Consider the following 26,333-nt stretch of genomic DNA (forward strand, 5'->3'; position numbering starts at 1 on the left):
CATAAAATCATTCAAAGTGAAATTAAACGGCCATTTTAAATAAATGCTTTTAGTTAATCTTTAGTTAATGGTACTGGTTAATCCTAATTGGAGACAATTCAGTGTGGGAATGGAAGGTGTACTGTGGAATCACATCGCACCTCATTTGCTAGCTCCTTGCCTTTTCTTACCGTTCCCAGCAACTTGCAAAGTCACACAGGAGCAACACAGATAGATCCTACCCAGTACCATGCTAAACACTGGGATTAGAATGGGTGCAAGATTACACATAAGACAGCTGACGAGACAAGACTTGGGGTAAGTTTTCTGCAGAAGATGGAGACTCTGGAAACATAAGGCCTGTGCTGTTTAGGGAGTTCACAGCAGGGTGCAAAAGCACCTGCGCCTCACTTCTGTAGCAGCCATCATCATTCTCAGTTTCCATTCAGTATAGGGTGGATAGCGTATAAGGTTGATTGCTTCAAGGCCCATGTGGCGAATGAGGCAGCCACGTTGGTTAGTGAAAAGGTCGAAACTGAACTTGCCATGATACTTGCCAAACCCACTGAGTCCTGCAAAAGATGTCATAAAGAAAGTATGCAGATCAAATTTTATTCCACAGCTTTCAAGTTGGCCACACAGCCTAGGAATATCACTGCTACACGTTCTTCCTCAGCTAGGTAGCATTGCAAGTATTCCCATAGAGCAGTTTTTATCAAAGCAATGTTAAGCAGTTTCTATGAAAGCAATATTTTAAAAAATCTGCACAGGCAATCAATATTCCAATGGCCAATCAGAAGTAATGTTTTGTAAAAGCCCCACCTGGCTCACCCATTTAATAATCATAATCATAATACCATCCTTAAGGACAACTTAATGTCACACTCAGAGCAGTTTACAAAGTGTGTATTTTTACAACAATCACCCTGTGAGATAGGCGGGGCTGAGAGACCTCTGAGAGAGCTGTGACTGACCCAAGGTCACCAACTGGCTTCAAGCAGAGGAGTGGGGAATCAAACCCGGCTCTCCAGATTAGAGTCCTGCTGCTCTTAACCACTACATTAGACTTGCTCTTTGCAGGCTCCAGAAAAGATGTTGGTGGGCACAATTGTGTGCATGGGCACCATGTTGGCTACCTCTGCGATAGAGCATTGCTGACTTACATTGCATTTGGTTTTCAAGCTTGCTCATACATTATATTGTATCTCTAAGTAGTGGCTAAAGAAAATTCAGTTAAAGTCAACTAGTCCCTCTCAGGGATCAAGGAAAGCCTATCTCTAGTTTTAAGAAAAATACTAGCAGCCATATACAGGGGAAGTTGCTTGAGCATATTGCTCTGATGATTGGGTGGGCATCATGCTCTAGAGACATGGAAAAAGCTGATTCACACACCAACTGTGATGTGGAATTTTAATATACTATCTTCTAGCAGTTGTGACAACCCAGGAGTTTTTATTTAAGGAAGTCTGACATTTCTTTCCTTTTGTCAAGCATGCTAAATATAAAAACTAAAGTTGGAGAGTAGTAGGCTTTATGTTTTGACAGATTTCGTTCAAGTCAGAATTTCTTGCTTCATCTCAAAGAAGTTGCTTTGGAGTAAATGCTGTAAATATGCAATGTGTACAAAACATTCAGAATCATAATACTATCTATGACATGAATAGAAGATCTCCTTCTTAGGCAGCCATGACATTTCCAGGGGAAGTTGGCTGCACTCTTTCACACCAGTAGATCTGCTTAGGGAGTAAAGATTCTAGTCTGCTGTCTTTCTCCCAACAAAAGAATACAGCTGGACCACAGTGTGAATACAGAGAAAACCAAGAAACATGGGCTGTAAACTGGCAATTAACAATGCAAAGTTTACCCTTACAATACTTGACAAATTAAAATAGGGCCTGTACAGGCAGATATACAATCAAATGAAAGTCATTCTCAATATACAGGACATCTCTCCTTTGTAATCGCTGTATCTGCTCTAACCAGAAAGTCTCTAATGCTTCTATTCCTCCTAAAACCTATTTTTGGCTTCTCCTTGTATCCTTGCATTCTCCTTGCACTCCCCCCCTCCCCCATGCAGGACTTTCTCTTTGCTCTGTCCCAAACCTTTCTGGTTAGAGCAGATACAGCTATTACAAAGGAGAGGTGTAAGCCAAATAAATTAACAGGTCACTTTAAATGTGGTCAGGGCTGTGCTGCCTGTAAGTTTGTTGTAGAACTAAAAGAATATACATATCCTCAGAAGGGGTGTACCAACACATTAAAAGATTTCTCCAATTGTGAATCTAAAAACGTTGTATATTTAGCTTTCTGTCCAAGTGGCCTCTATTATTTAGGCATGAGTACAAGGAAAATGAAAGTAAGGATGTTGGAATGTGTGTTTAGGATCAAGAATCAAATTGTAGAGGCTCCTTTAGTGCAGCATTTTTTAGATAAACATGTCGCTGAAGACTTAAGATATTTTGTAATTTATAAACATGACCCTACAATCTAAAGGATATAAAGACATTGTTACAAAAAGAAACGCAGTACATATATGAATACAAGACTTATGCACCTTATGGTCTCAATAATGAGGTAGATTATACTCCCTTCATGTAATGGTATCTGTTGCTTTAAGCAACAAGTGTAATTGATTAGAATGTGGATTTAACCATGACAATAGAGGCAAAATCAAGAAGAGTCCAGTAGCACCTTTAAGACTAACCAACTTTATTGTAGCATAAGCTTTCGAGAATCACAGTTCTCTTCGTCAGATGCATGGAGGGCAAGAAGAAACTGGTCAGATATAGAGGTAGAGAGGGGAGGGCGGAGTAGATGCAAACAGTAGCTTCTGATATAGACATCAGTTTGCTTCTGTTAAGGAAGTCAGTTACTTCTGATAATGAGATAACCATTCATAGTCTCTATTCAATCCCAGCTTGACTGAGTCAAATTTACATATGAATTCCAATTCAGCAGCTTCCCGTTGGATTTTGTTTTTGAAAGGTTTCTGTTGAACTACAGTGACCTTTAAGTCCTTGATGGAATGTCCTGGTAGATTGAAGTGTTCTCCCACTGGTTTCTGGATGTTGCCATTTTTAATGTCAGATTTGTGTCCATTTATTCTTTTGCGTAGAGGTTGCCTGGTTTGTCCAATGTACAGAGCAGATGGACATTGTTGGCACATGAGGCATATATCACATAGGAGGATGAGCAGCTGTAAGAGCCAGAGACAGTGTAGTTGACGCCATTGGGTCCTGTAATTGTATTTCCTGGGTAGATATAAGGGCAGAGCTGGCATCTGGGTTTGTTGCAGGGCCTGGTACCTGTGCTGGTGACTCTGCTAGCCGATTCATGATTGTGAGAAGTCGTTTCAGGTTGGGGGGCTGTCTGTAGGCAAGGAGAGGTCTTCCACCCAGGGCTTCTGAGAGAGAGGCGTCATTTTCCAGGGTGGGTTGTAGATCACTGATGATACGTTGGATGGGTTTGAGCTAGGAACTATAGGTGACAACCAGTGGTGTTCTGTTGTTAGTTCTTTTAGGTTTGTCCTGGAGCAGACTGTTTCTGGGTACTAGTCTGGCCCTGTTGATTTGTTTCCTCACTCCATTTGGTGGGTACTTTAGTCCCAAAAATGCTTGTTGTAAATCTCTTAAGTGGAAGTCCCGATCAAGAGCATTGGAGCAGATACAATTGTAACGTAAGGCTTGGCTGTAGACAATTGACCGAGTGGTATGTTTAGGGTGGTAGCTGGAGACATGTAGGTATGAGTATCGGTCTGTGGGTTTCCGGTATAAGGTTGTATTTCTCCATCCATTATGTAGTTGTACAGTGGTGTCCAAGAAGTGTACCTGTTGTGTAGAGTGGTCCAGGCTCAGGTTGATAGTAGGGTGAAAATTGTTGAAGTCCTGATGAAATCTCTCAAGGGCTTCCTTCCCATGGGTCCAAATGATGAAGATGTGGTTTCAGTGCATGGGAGCTGAGGAAGCGTTGCTCCAAGTCCACCATGAATATGTTAGCATACTGTGGTGCCATGCATGTGCCAATCAGATACAACAATGGCCGTTCCCACAACTGCTGGCTGAGAAAAAAAGGGGGGGGAGAAACCCCGCAGGAACCAAAACAATATGTGCTCTCTTCAACAACTTATATGTTAAAGTGCAAATGCTAATTAATTTATCACTACTAGAGCCATCAAAGGTACAAAATTCATAGAAATTATATTACAACAGCATAACACAGTGATTCTTATGCAATAATAGCAGCAATCCAATCCAGTAAAGTGCAAAGAGCAAGATACAACTTATAGATATCCTATAAACATCCGGGTGTAACACGGAGTCCTCTCTATTTGATCTGAGTAGTTCTCATTCTGTTCTTTTACACCGTCCTTCCTCGAAATCCTCGAAGTGTGGAAGAGCCATGGGGTTGAGGCTGGTGGAAAGCCCTCCTCCCGCTCAACGTGTAGATATAAGCTGTCACCAAATTCGAAGTAATTGTGAGTGAGTACGAAGTGACAAAGTTCAGTGGCGAGGTGTGCTGTGGTTTTGTCCGGGATAATATTCCTTATGGCTTGTAGTCCATCTGCATGTGGGATATTGGTTTATAGAGCCTCCACATCCATAGTTGCTAGGATGGTGTCATCTGGTAGGTTGTCAATGGACTGTATTTTCCTGAGGAAGTCAGTGGTGTCCCATAAATAGCTGGGTGTGCTGGTGGCATAGGGCCTACTCCGCCCTCCCCTCTCCACCTATATATCTGACCAGTTTCTTCTTGCCCTCCATGCATCTGACGAAGAGAACTGTGATTCTCAAAAGCTTATGCTACAATAAAGTTGGTTAGTCTTAAAGGTGCTACTGGACTCTTTTTGATTTTGCTACTACAGACTAACATGGCTAACTCCTCTGCATAATAGAGGCAAAGACATGCAGATTTCTGGAGCTACTGGGCTGCATTGAAGGGAAGGGAGAGGTGGAACCCTCTAAAGTAGTAGCAAGCTCACAAGTTGTATGTTTATTGCATGTAGGGTGAGTTTATTATTGCAAAATAAGTTTTCTCTCTATATATGTATGTAAAGATTATTTCTCTAGTTCATGTTATTTTTTACACAGCTATTGTGAAACGCAACTCTGAGGAAGGCATTGAAACACATGCTATAACTGGATGTGCGTAGATCGTGTGTTCATTAACATCATCACAGAAGATGAAAGACTGAAACAGTGGGAAGAAAGTGTCCTGTATATTGAGAATGACTTTTATTTGATTGTATATCTGCCTTTACAGGCCCTATTTTAATTTGTCAAGTATTGTAAGAGTAAACTCTGCATTGTTAATTGCCAGTTTACAGCACGGTGTTTATTAGTTCTCTCTGCCTTTCTCCCAACTGCAGACTCACAAGTATTTCTAGTTTACTCCTAATGTTCATAGCATCATAGAAACAGAGAGTTGGAAGGGACCCCAGGGGCCATCTGTTCCAACCTCCTGCACACTGCAGGAAATTCATAGGTAACCTCTCAATTCACCCAGTGGCCCTTCCTCAGTGCCCAGAGGAAGGCAACCCCCCCCCCCCCCAAGATCCCTTGGCCAACCTGGCCTGGAGGAAAATCCTGATCCCAAAGTGGCATGTAAGAAAGGATTCCGAGTTGAATGTTTCAGGCAACTGCTGTGCAAGACCTCCCTGCCAGTTTAGGGCTATTCACAAGTAAGCATCCCAAGTCATTAATTAACCTGCTGCTTAACATGAAAGACTTGGCTTAATTGTTCACTTACTCACTTGGAATTAATTCCTATTGTCCCTTGTTGCCGAGAAGTGCAAAAATGGCACGAGCAGTTCAGAAACCTACGAAAATGAGAGCTTTGCCTTTCCTGGTCCCAGAGACAATTTCAAAAAGAGGAGCTGCTGCCCACAAGAACGGGGGAGGGGGGAGTACCATGGAGGATGAGTGCAGAGTTAAGAGATAAAAACAGCATAGAGAACAGAGAGAGGGCTAGTCATACCAAGTCCACCGTATGGTAGGGAGACCAATGATGCATGCATCATGCCATCATTGCCACAAAAGTTGCCACTGTTGGTACAGTCCAATACCCGGTTCACAACCTAAGAGAAGAAAAAAACAAAAAACAAAATTTTATCAGGAGCCCATTTCATAACCCCCCATTGTTTACAGCTTATTATATTCTGATATTGTAATGAAATAAATTGGGTGGACAGTTCTTTCAAGGTATGTGGATGCTGTGATTTCTTTTCTGAAGAGATCACTTAAAGCTGAGGTCTTCCAACATGATGGGAGGCAAGAAAGTCTCTTCTATCCATGGAAATGCTTAGAAAACCCCACTTTCAATGGAGTTCGTCTGACCCTTGCAGACTCAGTTAAGAGCCATGGGGTTATATTGGATCCAGTGCTATTACTAGAAAAACAAGCTAAGGCAGCTGCAAAAAATGCTTTCTACAATCTTAATCTAGCCTGGAAGATGGTTTCTTATCGTGACACAGATGACCTGGCCACCAGGATTCATGCTATGGTAACATCAGAACTGTACTATTGTAATGCACTTTACATTGGTCTCCCATCTAAGTTAACTAGAAGGCTCCAGTTGGTGCAAAATGCTGCAGCTGGACTCTTAACAGGAGTGAACAGGAGCATGAACATCACTCCAGTCCTGCAGTCACTCCATTGGCTACCTATCAGTTACTGTGCTCAAATCAAGGTATTGGTTATTCCATACAAAGCTCTTCATGGCCTTGGCCCGGCATACCTACAGGACCGCCTCCCTCCCTATGTCCCTCCACGGCAGCTTTGCTCATCCAAACAGGGTCTCTTGCAGGTGCTAGCCTGCACATGGGCAAAATCAACAGCAGCCCGTATTTGGGCTTTCTCTGTGATGGCCCCTACCCTGTGGAATGGCCTGCTTGAGGAGGTCAGGAGAGCCCCCATGCTCCTGGCTTTCCGCAAACAATGCAAACCCAAAATTATTCAAAAAGGCTTTTTACTCAGAGGGCAGTATTGTAGGGAGGGGGTCTCAGATGCTTCACTAATGAGTTAGGGACCATAACTTCACCATTATGTTGCCTTACATATTATCTATTGCTTTAAATTATGTACTTCTATATACTACCTGTGCTTCATGTTGTCTAATGTCAGTCCTAGAATTGCTTATGTTCTGTTTCAGCAATTCTTCAACCCTGTATTGGACCCTTGCTAATCCTATGTCTTTGTAAACTTGTATTCATTTATCCTATGACATTGTTTAGGGAAATGTCCTTGACATTGTATGGAAATGCCTGCCCTTGTCCTTGCTACTGATTGTACTAATTTCACACTATGTAATTTGCCTTGAGTCTCAGTGAGAAAGGCAGACTATAAATGACATAAATAAATAGATAAAAAATAAACAAATAGGTGGATCCAAGCCCAGATACGCACTTGTTGGACTGTAAGATGCCACAAGAATCTATGTTGTTTATGCTGCAATAAACTAAGGCCCGAACTAGATGTTATCTGTAGCAAGAGTCAGGCCAAGTTGCACTGACTACAGCACCTGCAACCTCACAGCAGGGCAAATAGGGCTTCTCCACAGCCATTTAGGTTCAGGGAAAACAGTACAAGAGAGAATGCTGAAGCCACTCCTCCCCTCACACTTAGGGTTGACAGTCCCCCACTGGGGCAAGGGATTCACCCACCACCCCTGCCCCTTCTTACCTGGTTAGGGGGGGGGGGAACGTGCCTTCTTGGTGCACTCCTGGGCCATGTGGCGCGCTCACAGGAGAGCTACCACATGCTGCAGTGGCCCAAATCATGGCTGAATCAGCCCAGATCAGGCATGATTTGGTCCAGATCAGGCTGCTGCAAAGCACAGCTTCAATCCCGCAGGCTGCAGCGGCCCAAATCGCAACGGAATTGGCCTGGATCGGGTCCGATTCGGCCCTCATCAGGACACTGCAGAGAATAGCATCACTCTCACACACGCACACACACATGCACAGAGAAGTCATAGGGTCTAATTATTACTTGTTGCATTTAATAAAAACTTGGTTCAACTGGATACAAACCCGACCAGACAAGAAGCCTTGTCAAGTCCAAAAGAGACAGTTCCTGCTGTTACCTACATGTTTTCCTGTGTTCCTCTTACAGTCAGATGTGACTTCAGGGGCCTTAAGCATGCTACGGGCAGTTCAACTCAAGAGTATAGTGTGAGTAGGGTTGCCAGGTCCCCCTATTCCCCCAGGTGGAAGGTGGGAGGCCTGGCACTTACTTTCTTCAGTGGTTGTGTATGCATGAAGCGCTATGTGCGTGCTTCCGGCCTGCGCGATGATGTCACTTCTGGGAACTGACATCATCACACAGGCTGTGGGCCACCCTGGGAGTGCTCCTGTGCTCTGCAGGGAGCCAAATTGGGGCAGATTCGGCCCAGATTGGCCCAAATTGGGCTCGGATTGGACTGCTGAGGAGCGTGGAAGTACTGCTTCGCTCTGGAGCGGCCCAGATCCATAACAATTCAGCCCAGATCTGGGCTAATTCTGGCCCGATTCAGGACAATTCAGGCTGATTTAGTCTGGATTGGGTTGCTGCAGAGTGCGGGAGCACTGCTGTGCTCTGCAGTGGCCTGATTCAAGCCGATCAGGGCCCAATCTAGGCTGTTTCAGCCCCAATTAGGGCCAATTAGGCCCCAATTGGGCTGCTATAGAGCGTGGGAGTGATGCTGCACTCCTCAGTGGCCAGATCATGGCTGATTTGGTCCCAAATCAGGCCCATTCAGACCGGATTGAGCTGCTGCAGAGCAGGGGAGCGCCTTTACGCTCCCTAGTGGCCAAATCTGGGCCAATTCACCCCCAATGGAGGTCAACTTTATGTTATTGAATATTGTTGCCTATTCTCAGTCTTCTGGATAGGATTGGTTACAAGATCAAACCATACCTGACGGTGACAAGAAAAAGCATAGACAGCCAGTGGGCGACCCCTGCAATTGATATACTGGATGGCTTCATCCAAGCTTGCCACAGTGAAAATAGGTAAGATAGGTCCAAAGATTTCCTGTTGCATGACTGGTTCCCATTCCTTCACGTCAGCCAGCACTGTGGGGGCTGTAGACAAGAGAGTATATCAAGACAGGTTATGCTCTTATATTACTGCCCTGTCCTTCAATTATAGCCTTAACTGGCCTTGAGTTGTTCTTCCCAATACCTAAGACACTGTCCCCCACCTCAGTGCAGGACTTCTCTTTGCTCTGTCCAAATCCTCCTCTCTCACATAGAAAAAGCACTTTCTTAAGAAGCCTTCTGTATATCACAAACAGGGTTTCCCTCAGTTTCTGCCACCCCTAATCCTTGTCAGACTGTGGCTAAATAAGGCACTCACTACAGGGTCCCCTTTAGAAGCAAACACAAGTCCATTGTTTGGAAAAGGAAACTTTACTGCAGAAAAGGTCCATTATAGTCCACTGTCCTGAATAGGAGAATCAGGATGGTACATGATCATTGTTACCAATGAAGAGCAAGCATAAGATACAGAGTAACAATACCCATCTGGATCAGCCTCCCCCCACAGTTCTCAAAACAACATCTCTCAGTCCTAGGAAGCTGCTCTCCTTCAAGGCCAATGCTTGGTGGAACGGTGTTAGACAAAACAGTCTCCTCCGGTGGGAATGCTGCCTGGGAACTGGTGCACCTGGGAAGAAAACACTCAAACACTAGAAGCATTAGAAAATGGAGTCAGTACAGTTTAGATATACACTGGACCTGACATTCTGCCCCCCTTAAAACAGATCCCCCCCTGGCTTATATGGGTAGCGAGTATGAAAAGCTTTGGTTAATCTAGGAGCATGAACATGTGCAGAGTTCACCCATTCATCGTAACCAGAATCAAAGTCCTTCCATCTAATGAGGTAAAAAAGCTGATTTCGTTTGAGTTTAGAGTCCAAGATTTGTTGTACCTCATAGTGTATTTGGTCGTCAATCAAAGTTGGAATGGGTGGAGCTTTGACGTGCCATTTGTTGTCGATGGGAGCTCTCTTTAGAAGACTGACATGGAACGTATCATGCACATGGCGCAGGTTCTTGGGCAAAGTTACAGCAACAGTCACTTTATTTATTATTTTGCGCACAGGAAAAGGTCCTAGGAATTTCAGAGCGAGTTTGCGGCTTGTCTGAGCGAGTTTTAGATTTTTTGTGGAAATATACACATGATCTCCGGGTTGTAATTCCCATTCGGCCACACGATGGCGGTCTGCGTATTTTTTGTAATCCAGTTTGGCTTTTTCAAGGTGTTTCTTAATAAGAGTCCATTGCTGCGCTGCCTCCCCCCACCACGAAGATACATCTGGCAATTTAGAGGAATGGAGAGGGGGTGCATCCAACGGGAAGGGATTGAAGTGAGTTCCGTAGACAATTTTGAAGGGGGCCTCCCCCGTTGAAGCGTGTACACTGTTGTTATATGAGAACTCGGCCAGAGGGAGAAGGTCCACCCAATTATCTTGTTGAAAATTGATGTAGCAACGAAGAAACTGTTCTAATATTTGGTTTGTTTTTTCGGATTGCCCGTCGGTTTGTGGGTGGTGGCTTGAACTGATGCCTTGTTCAATATTCAACATTTTCAAAAGCTCCCGCCAGAAGTTGGCAACGAACTGTCCGCCGCGATCCGAAATCACCTTGGACGGAAAAGAATGTAATTTTACGATGTGTTTTAGAAACAAATCTGCTAGTTTTCGAGCGGAGGGTATAGTAGTACAGGGGATAAAATGAGCTTGTTTGGAGAACAGATCTACCACAACTAAAATACAATTATGTCCTTTTGAGATAGGTAGATCAGTGATAAAGTCCATGGATATTACTTCCCAGGGTCTGTTTGGCGTTTCCAATGGTTGCAGGAGACCCGGAGGCTTCCCTTTCCTGGTTTTGGCGCTGAGGCAAACAGGACAGGAACTAACGTATTGGGAAATGTCTTTGCGCATGCCCGGCCACCAGCATTGTCTTTGGATTAGGTGCAAAGTTTTCAGATACCCATAATGTCCAGCAGTGGGAGCATCATGACAGCGCTGCAAAACTTCCAGTCTGAGGCTGTCTGGGACATAAAACTTGCTCCCGGCTAACCAATCCCCTTGTGGGGATTGGGTCAGTTTGCTTCGCGGAGCTCTATCCCCCTCCTTCTCCACTTCAGTTTTAAGTTTCGATTTCCACTCTTGGTTGGCCGGGAGGGGCTGCTTGGCACGGCTGCGAGTAGTCACCACGCCCCCAAGTTGCGTAGGCGAGAAGACAGTGTCGACAGTCTCCTCCCGTTTGCTCTTATGTTGGGGCATGCGCGATAGGGCGTCTGCCAAAAAGTTAGTTTTGCCCGGGAGATAATTTAGAGTGAAGTTGAATTTGGAAAAGAATTCCGCCCATCGCAATTGCTTGGCATTCAGTCTGCGTGGGCTTCGGAGGGCCTCCAGATTTTTATGATCCGTCCAGACCTCGAAAGGGTATCGCGCCCCCTCCAGCCAATGTCTCCAGTTAGTAAGGGCCGCTTTTACTGCAAAGGCCTCCTTCTCCCACACATTCCAATTCCTTTCCGCCTCCGAAAATTTCCTAGACAAGAAAGCACAAGGCCGCAGCCTACCATCCTCCCCCTTCTGCAGTAAAACCCCCCCTATCGCCGTATCGCTGGCGTCGACCTGTACTATGAAAGGGGATTGTTCGTTGGGGTGGGAGAGGATGGGTTCTGTTACAAATTGCTTTTTTAGACAATCGAAGGCCGTTTGGCAATCGGGGGTCCATTGCAGTTTGGTAGAGGGTTTTTTAGCTTGGTCCCCTTTATCTTTGGTTTTCAGCAAGTTTGTTAAAGGGAGCGTGATTTGGGCGAAATTTGCTATGAAGTCTCTATAGAAGTTGGCAAAACCCAGGAAGGATTGTAGTTCTTTACGGGTGGTGGGTGTCTGCCAGTCCTGGATCGCCTGTATTTTGGCTGGATCCATTTTCAGACCTTCTTGGGAGATACAATACCCGAGGTAAGTGAGTTCGGTTTTATGGAATTCACATTTGGACAGTTTGATGGGCAGCTTATTCTTCATTAGGGTGGCTAAGACTTTTCGTACCGTTTGAATATGTTCTTCCTCGGTGTTCGAGTAAATTAACACATCATCAAGGTACACCACCACCCCTTTGTACAGAAATTCGTGTAGAACTTCGTTTATCATGGACATGAATACAGACGGGGCTCCCGTCAAACCAAAAGGCATAACTAAGTATTCATATTGTCCGAGGGGCGTATTGAAAGCGGTTTTCCACTCATCCCCTGCCTTGATACGAACGTGGAAGTAAGCATCTTTTAGATCTAATTTCGTAAAGATCTTACCTTGGGCCACGACGTTGAGAAGGTCTCGGATGAGCGGTATAGGATAGGCGTTGTTGGTGGATACTGCATTCAAGCCTCGGAAATCTGTGCACAGTCGAAGTCCCCCATCCTTCTTTTTCACGAAGAGGACTGGAGCGGCGTGGGGGCTAGCGGCTGGGCGGATGAACCCTCGTTGGAGGTTGGTGTCAATGAATTTCCGGAGCTCTTCGCGTTCATGGAGACTCATGGGATAAAGTCGTCCTTTGGGCAGTGAGGCTCCGGGTAAAATTTCTACCGCACAGTCCGTTCGTCGGTGCGGGGGTAGAGTATCTGCTTCCTCTTCAGAGAAAGCATTTAGAAAAGGCCAGTACGGTTCGGGTATTTGGTTGACTTCTTCTTGGGTGAGAAGGGCCTTTTCTTTATGAGTTGGATCTTCGCCCCAGTTTTGATTCCAACGGTGATTTTTGCAGTTGGTATGACTGAAGGTAATACATCCTTGTGCCCAGTCTATGTAGGGATTGTGATCACATAGCCATTTGCTGCCTAGAATTAACGGGTACTTGGCAGTAGAGCTGATGACAAAGGACCTCTTTTCCCAATGTTGTCCCATGCCTGTGATCACTGGGATGGTTTCAGTTGTTACAGGATTCATGTTGGTACCATCCATTTGCTCAAAGATTACTGGATTTTGTAGATCCCGAGTTGGTAGGACTAGTCCATTGACTAGAGCAGGGGCGATGATGTCTCTTGAGCAGCCCGAGTCAATAAGAGCTTGCACCCGAATGTGCATCTTCCTCTCTGGGTTGATTAGAGTCACTGGCATGAATAAGATGGACCCAGGCGGCCGGTTCCGTGCAGGGACGGGCTTAGGGCGGATCTGTCGTTTGGGTCCTTTCACGACAGATCCATTTCGTTTCCCGACTGGGGACTTTCTGGATTGGCTTCTGCGGTTGGGGAAGCGGGATCGTATTCCATGACTTCTTCCGCTTCCAGCCCTCTCTCCGAGGCTGGCCTTTGGGAAGCGCCGCGGCCTCTATTTGCTCGTGGTGCTGGAGTCGGGCGTTGGAGCGTAGGAAACGGAGCAAGGGTTGGACGCCGTAATTGGAGCGGAGGTCTTTGCACAGGCCGGTAAGGGCATTGTGCTGCAAAGTGACCAGCCTGTCCGCATTGCAAACACAGCCCTTGTTGCCATCTAGCATCTCTCGCTCCACGGGTGGCATAGCTAGCTCCCCGTGTTCCCCTCTGTAAGGTCAATGGTCTTCTTTGTCCCGTTTGTTGTTGTTGTTCAACCAAACGGACTTCCAAAATGCGATTCTCTACTTCGCAAACAAGTTGGATCCACCCTAACAGCGTGGGGGGATTGTCTTGCATGAGGGCTCTGTCCAAAAGTCTCGGGTTAAGGCCTTGTTTGAACAGAATAATCTTGGTGGACTCCTCACACCTAGGGCACTTGGCTGCTAATTGCCGGAATTTTGTGACATAGTCTCTTGCTGACATGCTGCCTTGTTTGATGGCTTGCAATTCTGTTCGGGCCCTGGTTTCTTCTAAGGGGTCTTCATATTGCGCTCGGATAGCATCCACTAACCCCTGGAGAGTATCGAGTTCTGGGGCCCCGACATTGTATAGTCCTACATACCAATCTGCTGCTTTGCCCTGTAAACGAGATCCAAGATGTTCGATTTGACTGGCCTCACTGCCGAAAAGGTGCCCCCATCGGTTGAAAAACTGTACCACTTGTACTAAGAAAAATCCCAATTTGGAGGGATCCCCATCGAAGGTGGCTTCCAGCTTCACCCAGCCCATCGGGAGTTCTTGTCTCGGAGCAGGCGCTGGGTAAAAGTCCATCGGCAGTCTTAGTTGCGCCTGAGGCACAGGAGGAGGTAACTGGAGTCTCGGTCGGGGCAACGGTGCCGGTTGTACTGGCGGCGGTTGAACCGGCGGTGCCGGCTGGGGTTGGGCTGGCTGTGCGGGCGGAGGTTGGACCGGCGGTGCTGGCGGAGGTTGCCGTGGTTGCGCTGTCGGGGTTGGTCTTGGTTGGGCCGGAGGCTGCAGTGGCGGGCGAGCAGGAGGCGGCAGTCTCGGTCTGGCTGGTAACACGGGAGGCGTTGGCGGTAGCTGTCGAGGTGGAGGAGGTTGGTGTGGTTGAATGGAGATCGGCCGCTGAGGAGGGGGTTGGAGGTGTCGTAGTGGTGCAGGCCGTCCCGGTTGGTTCGGTGGTGGTAAGACGGGCTGGTCCTGAGGCTGCTGCAACGGTATGAGCTGCAGTCGAGGTGAGAGGGGCCGCAGCGGCGAGGGTTGAACAGGTGGAAGGCCGCGCGGGCTTGCCCCTCCGGGCGTTGTTAATCTGGGAAGCAGCGGCTGGCCTCTTGGCGCTGTTAGACCGTCTCCCGTAGGTTGCCCGACGGGGACAGTGTCTCGCGGTTGACGAGGGGCTCCCTCCTCGGATGGAGCCGCGTGTGCTCCCGCTTGGTCCGGCCGGACCGTTATAGGAGAAGTAAGAGGGGGTATCACCGGTGTATCACTTGGCTTTTCTTCCCCTTCCGTAGGCCTCTCAACGGGAGTCTCGTCTGGCGGCGCATCCCCTCCCTGGTTAGGAGGTTCGGTGGGGGTCTCTCCGGGTGGCTCAACCGGGTCATCCCTTCTCGGTGGAATTTCCTGCTGTGCGGGAAGTTCCTTGGGTTGCTCTCCCGATTCGCCAGGATAGGTGCCCCCCTCGCCGGTAGGTGACGGCCGCTGCTGGACATCCTCCACCGGATAGGAGATGACACTTTGGAGGGTAGCTATCTGTATCGCCATCTCTTCAGGAGACAGTCTTTCCCCTGCTCCCATTGCCGAAATTAAATGGATGGCATGAGCCAAACTTTCTTCCATATCCATCAGTTTAGCTTCTAACTGTTGCATTCGACTTGGCCCCGGTTGCTCGCTTATGGAACCTTCATTCGTTGCACTCACCGGGGAAAAGGGGCCCCAAGGAGGAGGGTCCCCTTGGACGACTCTCGATCTCGCGGCTAGAATTCCCTTGGCCATACCCGTCACGGCCGAGATGCTGGTATCCACCGCATAGGTGCGACCTTGTATCTGCTCCCAACTTTGTTCAGGGACCTCCGTTGGCTCTTTCCACTGAGCAAGTTCGGAGTAATCCCAACTCAGGGCGCCGCGGCGAGACGTGTCCCCCTCCGTCTGCTCGAACGTCCTGTTCCAATATCGCCATGGTTGGCTGCTGTCTAGCTCCGGGACGGTTCCTAGGCTTCGGCGCCCTTCCATCGAAACTCGTGGATGGAGTCCACCTGCCCGACGCTCTCTGGTTTCTCGGGGTCTGGCTCCCCACTCCGACGGGGTGGGTACCGAAATCAAGGGGAGAGCGGTCGCTTTCGGCCTTGCCCCGAGGTCGGCTTCGGTCTCGTCCCGAGTACTGAGTTCGATGAGAGGCGGGGTGGAAGTGGAGGCTCCGGTTCCGTTCCCGGCTGCTCCCAGCTCCTGGGAGTCTTGGGCTTGCACGGGTTGCACAGGTTGATTGTCGGGAGACGCATACGGATCAAACAAAGGATCCCTGTCCGGGACAACCTTGGATTCCGCTGGGCCCGACTCAGACATGATTGGTAACAAAATGTCAGACTGTGGCTAAATAAGGCACTCACTACAGGGTCCCCTTTAGAAGCAAACACAAGTCCATTGTTTGGAAAAGGAAACTTTACTGCAGAAAAGGTCCATTATAGTCCACTGTCCTGAATAGGAGAATCAGGATGGTACATGATCATTGTTACCAATGAAGAGCAAGCATAAGATACAGAGTAACAATACCCATCTGGATCAGCCTCCCCCCACAGTTCTCAAAACAACATCTCTCAGTCCTAGGAAGCTGCTCTCCTTCAAGGCCAATGCTTGGTGGAACGGTGTTAGACAAAACAGTCTCCTCCGGTGGGAATGCTGCCTGGGAACTGGTGCACCTGGGAAGAAAACACTCAAACACTAGAAGCATTAGAAAATGGAGTCAGTACAGTTTAGATATACACTGGACCTGACAATCCTCAGTATCGGCCCACTTGCTCACCAATGTAACGGTCATGCTCATCTGTCTCTCCACCAATGACCACTCTGCCACAGTCTAGAAGTGCACGGACACGCTGGAAATGCTCATCATTGATCATACGGGCAAAGTCAGGTGACTCTTGAGGGTTGGGGCCATAGAAGCAATGAATAGCTTGACATAAGCAGGGAATGAGCCTGTCTTGTGTGTCAGCAGTACAAATAACATAGTCTGCTACAAGGCAAGTCTGGCCACAATTGAAGAACTTTGTCGACACTATTCGGTTGGCTGCATTCTGGAAATTGCAGCAGTCATCCACGTAGCAAGGATTTTTGCCTCCCAGCTCCAGAGCCAATGGTGTCAGATGCTTGGTTGCTGCAGTCATGACAATTTTTCCAACATTGGTGCTCCCTGCAGAAGTAAAGCAAAATTTGGAACAGTCACCAAAAAATCTGCTACATTAAAAACACTCATCGTTAATTCTGCTCCAAAGACACTCACATTCCTTTGAATAAAAAAGAATCACAGAGCTAACAATATTAGCCCATAGTTGATTATGTGAATATAATCGAAAAGAGTCCAGTAGCACCTTTAAGACTAACCAACTTTACTGTAGCATAAGCTTTTGAGAATCACAGTTCTCTTCGTCAGATGCATGGAAGGTAAGAAGAAACTTACCCTCCATGCATCTGACGAAAAGAACTGTGATTCTCGAAAGCTTATGCTACAGTAAAGTTGGTTAGTCTTAAAGATGCTACTGGACTCTTCAATTTTGCTACTACAGACTAACACGGCTAACTCCTCTGAATCGATGTGAATATAGAGTCTGGTGAGTATAGTACCCCAGGGTCAGGCAACCTTTCAGCCTGAGTAATCAGAAAAGGCACTGTCTATCTGTGAAAACTTTGATGTACTAACAAAATGGTGTGTGTGTGTGTGTGTGTGTATGTCCTTGGATAGACACACTGCTTACAGATTTGGGGGGTGAGGTGCAGCTGTTTTAGGAAACTGAATACAGATTCTTAATATAAGAACCTAAAGATGCGAACAGTGTCCTGAGGGATATGAGGAAGAGTTTATACTGTAACTTTCACTCTTAGAAATGCCAGTATACAAATTGATATAATAAATTATTGCTGCTGAAATGGACGGAAACTCTCCTCAGGACCCTACTGGCTTCCAGGCTGCCCTTCTGTGGCAACCTGGGCTTGGTCTCGGACTTCTTCCTTGGAGACTTTGCCGTGTCAGATGGGCCTTTCCATGAATGTCATGCATTGAGGTTGAGGTCAAGGTTTCCTTTACCCTAGCAGTCCAGCTGAATCATGTCTGGTGGCAAAAAGCTGGTAACAGCAGAGGCAATGGGTCAAAAGGGCTTGAGGTTGCCAGCCATATGGCATGTCAGACGACCCTCTGGACAGAGGCTGGGTCCAACCACACCCACTCTGCTGCTAATTCACTCAGCACATGCCACAGAGATGAGCAGCAACAATGTCTTTCTGTGCAATACAGCACAAACCATTGCTGTGGGGCACTGGTGGAGAGTGAGTAGTATCATTTTTTAAAATAAATAAAGGACTGTGTTTTCTAAGTATTCCAAGAAGTTAGAAAACCAAAATACAATAAAATTGTGATGTCACCTGTAAAGAAGATGAAGTCAAACTTGTTCTCCAGTAATCTGGCAGTTGGTTCAGGACCACCTGTCACCACAGCAAAGGTTTCCTGTGAAATAAGACCAAAGATTCATGTATCATTACCTCCATTCAACAATTCACGCTGGTACAATTTTTTCTCCTCAAACAGATTTCCTGTGTTTATTTAGGAGAAAAATATACCTTTCACATAAATGCATGCGACTAAGCCCCGTGACAAACCACTTTGAACAGGAAGAGGAGGGAAAGGTATCTCAGGATTTGGAGGAGCACCAAATTTGAACAGGAAGAGGAGACAAAGCCACTTTGAACAGGAAGAGGAGGGGAAAATGTCTCAGGATTTGGAGGAGCACCAAATTTGAACAGGAAGAGGAGACAAAGCCACTTTGAACAGGAAGAGGAGGGAAAAATGTCTCAGGATTTGGAGGAACACTCAACACAGGAGGCGGGCACATGGAAGTTTGTAACCCACAGGAGCAGGAATATCAGGAGACATTCTGAGTCTCTGATGCGAAGCAATTGGTTCCAGGATCTCCCATAAATATTGAGTCTGGACCACTGGATCAAGGGCTACTCCCCCAGCATCCCCCTTGAAGAAAATTTCTCCGGGCCCCATGGATAAGAGGATTCGAGCTTCTGCTCTCCAATAGAGGAGAAGGCATGTGCTGGTAACTGGGAATTCCCTGTTGAGAGGGGTAGAGGGTAAAGTGTACTGACCACACGTCTTGCCTCGAGAGGTATGCTGTCTACTGGGTGCACACATCCAGGATGTGACAGAATGGGTAGGAAGTCTCATCAAGTCCACAGATTATTATCCTTTGTTGCTGATCCATGTGGGAACAAATGATATTGCCTGGCACAGCCCAGAAAGCATTAAAAATGTCTATGTGGCTCTGGGTAAAACAGTTAAGGGCCTGAAAGCAGGTTGTGTTTTCATCAGTTCTTCCTGTCGGAGGCTGTGGTTTAGGAAGGGAAAGAAGAATACTGCAAATAAATGATTGGCTACATCATCAGGAAAGGGGTGGGTTTTTGGACCATGGCTTATGCTTTTGACATGAAGCTCTTCTATCTAGAAATGGTTGCACCTCACGAGGGTAGGAAAAAATGTGTTTCAAAAGAACCTTGCAAACCTGATAAGGAGGACTTTAAACTGAATCCCATGGGGGACAGAGACCAAAATTCAAAGCTTATAACTGGAGATAAGAACTTATAACTGGAGATAAGAACACTAAAGATTTGCAGAGAGTGGCATATATGCTAGGAAACATTAACTTGCAGGTAAGTTCAGAAATGAAAACCTCAGGGCACATAATTCATGGATTCTGATGTCTCTACACTGATGTGCAGAGTATGGAAAACAAGCAGGAGGAACTTGAAGTCCTAAATCAGGAAGGGGACAATGACATATTAGGAATGACTGAAACTTGGTGGAATGACACTCATGATTGGAAATTGGAATACTAGGATTGAGGGATACAACTTGTTTAAAAGGGATAAGCAAATAAGGAAGGGGGAGAAGTAGCATTATATGTAAAGGAGGTATATTCTTGTGAGGAAATAGAGGTATCTGAGCATGGAAGTTCAGTTGAGAGTCTCTGGGTAAAAATAAAAGGAACAAGAAATAATAGTGATATCATGGTGTGGGGGCGTCTGCTATAGACCGCCAAGCCAGGCAGAAGACTTGGATGAGAAACACTTAGAACAAATTATGAAGTTCTCAAAGAGATGAGATACAGTAGTCATGGGAGATTTCAATTACCCAGGTATCTGTTGGAAATCTAACTGCTAAAAATGAAAAGTCAAATTCCTGACTTGTCTTCCTGATAACTTCATTTTTCAGAAAATGGAGAAGGAAACAAGGGTATCTGCTATACTGGACTTGTTTCTCACCAACAAGGAAGAACTGGTTGATGAGGTGAAAGTAGTGGGTGCCCTGGGTAGTAGTGACCATGTAATTGGGAAAAGGGAAGGGAAAAGCTGTACGTAGTCAGACACATAGGTTGGACTTCAGGAAAGCAAATTTTAACAAACTGAAAGTTATTCTGGGTAGAATCCCAGTGTCAGAAATACTTAAGGAGAAGGTCACAGTAGGAGTCTCAGGATACATGGACTCTGTCCTCAGGCCCTATGCCACCAGCACACCCAGCTATTTACGGGACACCACTGACTTCCTCAGGAAATACTGTCGCCCGAAGGCGGCTGGGCCAGACAGCCAATGCCTTCCTGCTTCAAACCACAAGAAGAGAGACCGAGACTTCGAGCGGTACAAGCTGCTGCTTTATTAAAGTACACGGGCCCGTGGGTGCCTAGAAGGAACCCAGAGGCTTCCTGAACACACATTTTTATAGACTTCAAATCACTACTAATAATTGACAGATTCTAAGCATCCTATCCCCGTCCGCAGTTTCCCTCTCCCTTTCCCCATAGGCTGAGGTACTTGGGAGTTACACCTTTCCGGTTTTCACCTAAAACTCCGCCTTAGTTTACATCTCCCACTCCTCTGATTGCGAAACCCCTTACTCATATTTGTCTTTTACCATACATAGGCTGTCACACATTAGCACACACATACACCTCTTCTAGCTTAACCACAGAGAGACCTAGTTTTCGCTTTACTTCCTCAACTATATGTCTGCATATATCTATTTTTAAATGATTGAAACCACCGGTTTCCTTCTAAAAGCTAGCTAGTGGTTGCTTATATATCTTTGGTTAACATATTGGGGGTTCTGAGACAGAAGAGAACAATATAATCTTTTTGTTCTCTGGTCCTGGTCTACAATACAGTCCATTGACAACCTACCAGATGACACCATCCTAGCAATCATGGATGTGGAGGCTTTATACACCAATATCCCACATGCAGATGGACTGCAAGCCCTAAGGAATATTATCCCGGACAAAACCACAGCACACCTTGCCACTGAACTTTGTCACTTCGTACTCACTCACAATTACTTCAAATTTGGTGACAGCTTATAGCTACAGGTTAATGGCTCAGCCATGGGCACATGCATGGCACCACAATATGCTAACATATTCATGGCGGACTTGGAGCAACGCTTCCTCTGCTCCCATCCACTGGAACCACTACTATACTTAAGATTCTTGGATGACATCTTCATCATTTGGACCCATGGGAAGGAAGCCCTTGAGAAATTTCATCAAGACTTCAACAACTTTCACCCTACTATCAACCTGAGCCTGGACCACTCTACACAACAGGTACACTTCTTGGACACCACTGTACAACTACATAATGGACGGAGAAATACCACCTTATACCGGAAACCAACAGACCGATACTCATATCTACATGCCTCCAGCTACCACCCTAAACATACCACTCGGTCAATTGTCTACAGCCAAGCCTTACATTACAACTGTATCTGCTCCAATGCTCTTGATCAGGATTCCCACTTAAGAGATTTACAACAAGCATTTTTGGGGCTACAGTACCCACCAAATGAAGTGAGGAAACAAATCAACAGGGCCAGACTAGTACCTAGAAACAGCCTGCTCCAGGACAAACCTAAAAGAACTAACAACAGAACACCACTGGTTGTCACCTATAGTTCCCAGCTCAAACCCATCCAACGTATCATCAGTGAGCTACAACCCATCCTGGAAAATGATACCTCTCTCTCAGAAGCCCTGGGTGGAAGACCTCTCCTTGCCTACAGACAGCCCCCCAACCTTAAACAACTTCTCACTTACAATCATGAATCGGCTAGCAGAGTCACCAGCACAGGTACCAGGCTCTGCAACAGACCCAGATGCCAGCTCTGCCCTTATATCTACCCAGGAAATACAATTACAGGACCCAATGGCGTCAACTACACTGTCTCTGGCTCTTACAGCTGCTCATCCTCCAATGTGATATATGCCTCATGTTCCAACAATGTCCATCTGCTCTGTACATTGGACAAACCAGCCAACCTCTACGCAAAAGAATAAATGGACACAAATCTGACATTAGAAATGGCAACGTCCAGAAACCAGTGGAAGAACACTTCAATCTACCAGGACATTCCATCAAAGACTTAAAGGTCACTGTAGTCCAACAGAAACCTTTCAAAAACAAAATCCAACGGGAAGCTGCTGAATTGGAATTCATATGTAAATTTGACTCAGTCAAGCTGGGATTGAATAGGGACTATGAATGGTTATCTCATTATCAGAGGTAACTGACTTCCTTAACAGAAGCAAACTGATCTCCATATCAGAAGGAGCTGTTTGCATCTCCATATTAGAAGGAGCTGTTTGTATCTACTCCGCCCTCCCCTCTCCTCCTCTATATCTGACCAGTTCCTTTTTGCCCTCCATGCATCTGACGAAGAGAACTGTGATTCTCGAAAGCTTATGCTACAATAAAATCGGTTAGTCTTAAAGGTGCTACTGGACTCTTTTTGATTAAGGAGAAGGTGGGAGTTTCTTAAAGGTGAATATTGAAGGCACAATCACAAATGATTCCTATGAGAATGAAAGATAGGAGAAGCCTAAAGAAGCCAAGATGGCTCCATAAACAGCTTTCTAAAGAGTTCAGAAAATACTCATTTAGGAAATAGAAGGAGGGCGTTAAGGATGAATATAAACAAATAGCCAGTGCTTGTAGGGAGAATGTTAGAAAAACTAAAGCTCAGTGTTAGGCTAGCAAGGGATGCTAAAAATAACAAAAAAGGGTTCTTTGCTTATGTTCAAAGTAAGAAAAAGAGCAAGGATATGTTAGGCCCATTGCAGGGACAGGGAAGTGAAATTGTAACAGACGATGAAGAGAGGGCAAAACTGTTCAATTCCTACTTTTCATCATTCTTCTTCTGCAAGGGAAATGGTGTTTAACATAGCAATAACAGAATAACAGGGAGTTAGAGCCTGGGAACGGCATAGGGGTAGTACATAAACATATAGTTTCTTTAAATAGAACTAAGTCCTCAGGCCCAGATAGAGGTGTCATTCCTCTGCCTGGGGCAGGAGAATCTCCTGTTCCCCCCTCCCTCCACCCACTTACTTGGCTGGCGGTGTGGCATGCTCCCGTGTGCACAGAGACCTGATTCGGGTCAAATCACGCCCTGCAGCAGGCCTGTTTCAGGCTGAATCAGGTCCTACAGCAGCCTGATCCAGCCCCTTGGTGGGTGTGGGAGTGCTCCAAGGCCGCCCTTTGACCTGCACAATGACATCACTTCCCAATCTCCCACCAGAGAGTCCCAATCCCAATCTCCTCCGGGGGGAGTAAAGGGACCTGGTAACCCTAGGCCCAGATAAATTGCATCCAAGAGTACTAAAAGAACTTGCAGATCTAATTTCTAAGCCTCTATCCATTATTTTGAGAATTCCTGGAGAACAAGAGAGATGCTAGAAGACTGGAGGTAAGCAAATATAGTCCCCCCCTTCGGGGGGAGGGCTTTGCCCACCTCCAGTCTTCTAGCATCTCTCCTGTTCTCCAAGAATTCTCAAAAATAAAGGACCAGAGGCTTAGAAATTAGATCCTCAGGAGGATCCAGGTAACCACCAACCCCTCAGCTTGATGTCTATACCTGGAAAAGTTTTGGAACAAATCATCCAACAAATCAGAAGTCAGTCCTTGAGCATTTAGAAGGGATGGCTGTGATTACTAAGAGCCAGCATGGGCTTCTCAAGAACAAGTCATGTCAGAATACCTTATCTCTTTTTTTTTTTAGGAAGTTACTTCCTTTCTGGGTCAGGGGAATGGTGTACACGTAGTTTATCTTGATATCAGTAAGTTCTTTTGATAAAGTTCCACATAATGTTCTTGTTGATAAGTTGGTAAAATGTGGTTTGGATCCTATTGCTGTTAGATGGATCTGTAACTGGTTGACAGATTGCACCCAAAGACTGCTTGTTAATGGTCCCTCATCCTGTTGGAGAAGTGGAGTGGCTCAGGGATTGGTCATGGGACGTGTTCTGTTCAACATTTTTATACATGATTTGGATGAAGGAATAGACGGAATACTTATAAAATGTGCTGCTGATACTAAATTGGGAGGTAGCAAATAAAGTAGAAAACAGAGTCAGGATACAGGATGATCCTGATAGGCTGGAAAACAGGGCTAAAAAATTAAAATGAATTTCAACAGAGATAAATGTAAAGTTCTGCATTTAGGTAAGAAAAATCAAATGCATAATTATAAGATAGGGGAGACTTGTCATGGTATGTGTAAAAAGGACATGAGTCAGCAGTGTGATGTGGTAAAGGCAAATGCAATTTTGGGCTGTATCAACAGAAGCATAGTGTCCAGATCACACAAAGCGATGATATCGCTTTACTCTGCTTTGGTTAGATCTCATCTAGAGTATTGTGTTCAGTTTTGGGCACCACAATTTAAGAAGTATATAGACAAGCTGGAACATGTCCAGAGAAGGGCAACAAAGATGGTGAGAGGTCTGGAGTAGACATGGGCACAAACAGCATTATGAACGGAAAAACCCACGAACAGCCTGTTCGTCTCTTTGCGAACAAGCCATTCGTGAGGCCCCATTCTAAACGAACAAGTGGTCGTTGCAAGCCTTGTTTGTTGCCTTCGTCAGTCGATGGTCAAGCCAGACAGTCTGGCACCTTTCAATCAATTCCCCTGGCAACAGGCAGGGACTGAACTGTCTGAACTCCTTCTGGCTTTCCTTCTGGCTTTAACCCTTCAAAGTACTTCCAGCAGAGAGTCCCATTTTTCCCACTGTGAAGAGAAAATGACAGCAAAGGGGGGGGCCATGGATCATGCCTTTCCCAGGGTGCAATCTCTCTGAAACTTGGGCGGTCTTCGGAGGACAGTGAGGACTATGTCCCCTGCAAATTTGGTGGGTATTGGACATTGGGAAGGTCAGTTTGTAACCCCTCAAAGTAGCTGCCAGCAGACACTGCTGTTTTTGCCACTGTGAAGAGAAAATGACAGCAAAGGGGGGGACCATGGATCATGCCTTTCCCAGGGTGCAATCTCTCTGAAACTTGGGCGGTCTTCGGAGGACAGTGAGGACTATGTCCCCTGCAAATTTGGTGGGTATTGGACATTGGGAAGGTCAGTTTGTAACCCCTCAAAGTAGCTGCCAGCAGACACTGCTGTTTTTGCCACTGTGAAGAGAAAATGACAGCAAAGGGGGGGCATGGATCATGCCTTTCCCAGGGTGCAATCTCTCTGAAACTTGGGTGGTGCAATCTCTCTGAAACTTGGGGGGGGGTGTCTTCGGAGGACAGTGATGACTATGTCCCCTGCAAATTTGGTGGGTATTGGACATTGGGAAGGTCAGTTTGTAACCCCTCAAACTAGCTGCCAGCAGACACTGCTGTTTTTGCCACTGTGAAGAGAAAATGACAACCAAGGGGGAGACGTGTGGATCATGCCTTTCCCGGGGTGCAATCTGTCTGAAACTTGGGGGGCCTTCAGAGAACAGTGAGGACTATGCCCCCTGCAAATTTGGTGGGTATTGGACATTGGGAAGGTCAGTTTGTAACCCCTCAAAGTAGCTGCCTTCCAACGGGCAGTCCCGTTTTTGCCACTGTGAAGAGAAAATGACAGCAAAGGGGGCCCCATAGATCATGCCTTTCCCGGGGCACAATCTCTCTGAAACATGGGGGGTCTTCAGAGGACAGTGAGGACTATGTCCAGTGCAAATTTGGTGGGTATTGGACATTGGGAAGGTCAGTTGGTAACCCCTCAAACTAGCCAGCAGACACTGCTGTTTTGCCAGGACCGAGCCCTTTAAACTGTCAGCTGGCAGGGGGGAATCCCCCCCTTCTGCCTGCCAGCTGATAGTTTAAAGGGATCTTTAAAGGGCCAGGTAAGTGGGTTTGAGGGGAGGGGGAGCTTAGTGGGGGGTTGGGGGGGTTCTGGCCCCCACGAACAATGAACAACGAACATGTTCAGGAACAGTTCATGTTCGTCCATGTTCATTGTTCATGGATGGCAACGAACAATGAACTGGGTGTTTGGGTTTTTCCCCCATTAGTGCCCATGTCTAGTCTGGAGACCAAGTCCTATGATGAAAGGTTGAAGGAGCTCGCTATGTTTAGCCTGGAGAAGACACGACTAAGAGATGATATGATAATCATCTTTGAGTACTTGAAGGGCTGTCATATAGAGGACGGCGCTGAGTTGTTTTCCGTTGCCCCAGAAGGTTGGACCAGCACCAATGGGTTGAAATTAAATCAAAAAAGTTTTCAGCTAAACATCAGGAAAAACTTCTTGACAGAGTAGTCCCTCAGTGGAACAGGCTTCCTTGGGAGGTGGTGGGCTCTCCTTCTTTGGAGGTTTTTAAGCAGAGGCTAGATGGCCATCTGACAGCAATGCTAATTCTGTGAACCTAGGCAGATCATGAGAGGGAGGACAGGAAGGGTTATATCAGTGCTTAGTTGTCATGTCCCTTCTTACACGCCCAGGGTAATGCTGA

The 26,333-nt window shown here is 46.3% G+C and overlaps 1 protein-coding gene across 1 annotated transcript in view; it reads right to left on the reverse strand.

Moving 5' to 3' along the window:
• Window positions 1–332: 332 nt before the first annotated feature.
• Window positions 333–26,333, reverse strand: part of LOC129323545 (aldehyde dehydrogenase family 3 member B1-like) — a 35,011-nt gene continuing 9,010 nt past the window's right edge. Inside the window, exons 7-11 of the mRNA XM_054970079.1 lie at window positions 17,925–18,006; window positions 16,312–16,698; window positions 8,871–9,037; window positions 5,953–6,052; window positions 333–551 (exon numbers count right to left, since the gene is read on the reverse strand). Coding sequence (XP_054826054.1) covers window positions 358–551; window positions 5,953–6,052; window positions 8,871–9,037; window positions 16,312–16,698; window positions 17,925–18,006 — 930 coding nt within the window. The 3' untranslated portion in view covers window positions 333–357. The remainder of the gene's footprint in view (window positions 552–5,952; window positions 6,053–8,870; window positions 9,038–16,311; window positions 16,699–17,924; window positions 18,007–26,333) is intronic.

This window comes from Eublepharis macularius, chromosome 2 (assembly GCF_028583425.1).
Source record: "Eublepharis macularius isolate TG4126 chromosome 2, MPM_Emac_v1.0, whole genome shotgun sequence".
Taxonomy (NCBI): Eukaryota; Metazoa; Chordata; class Lepidosauria; order Squamata; family Eublepharidae; genus Eublepharis; species Eublepharis macularius.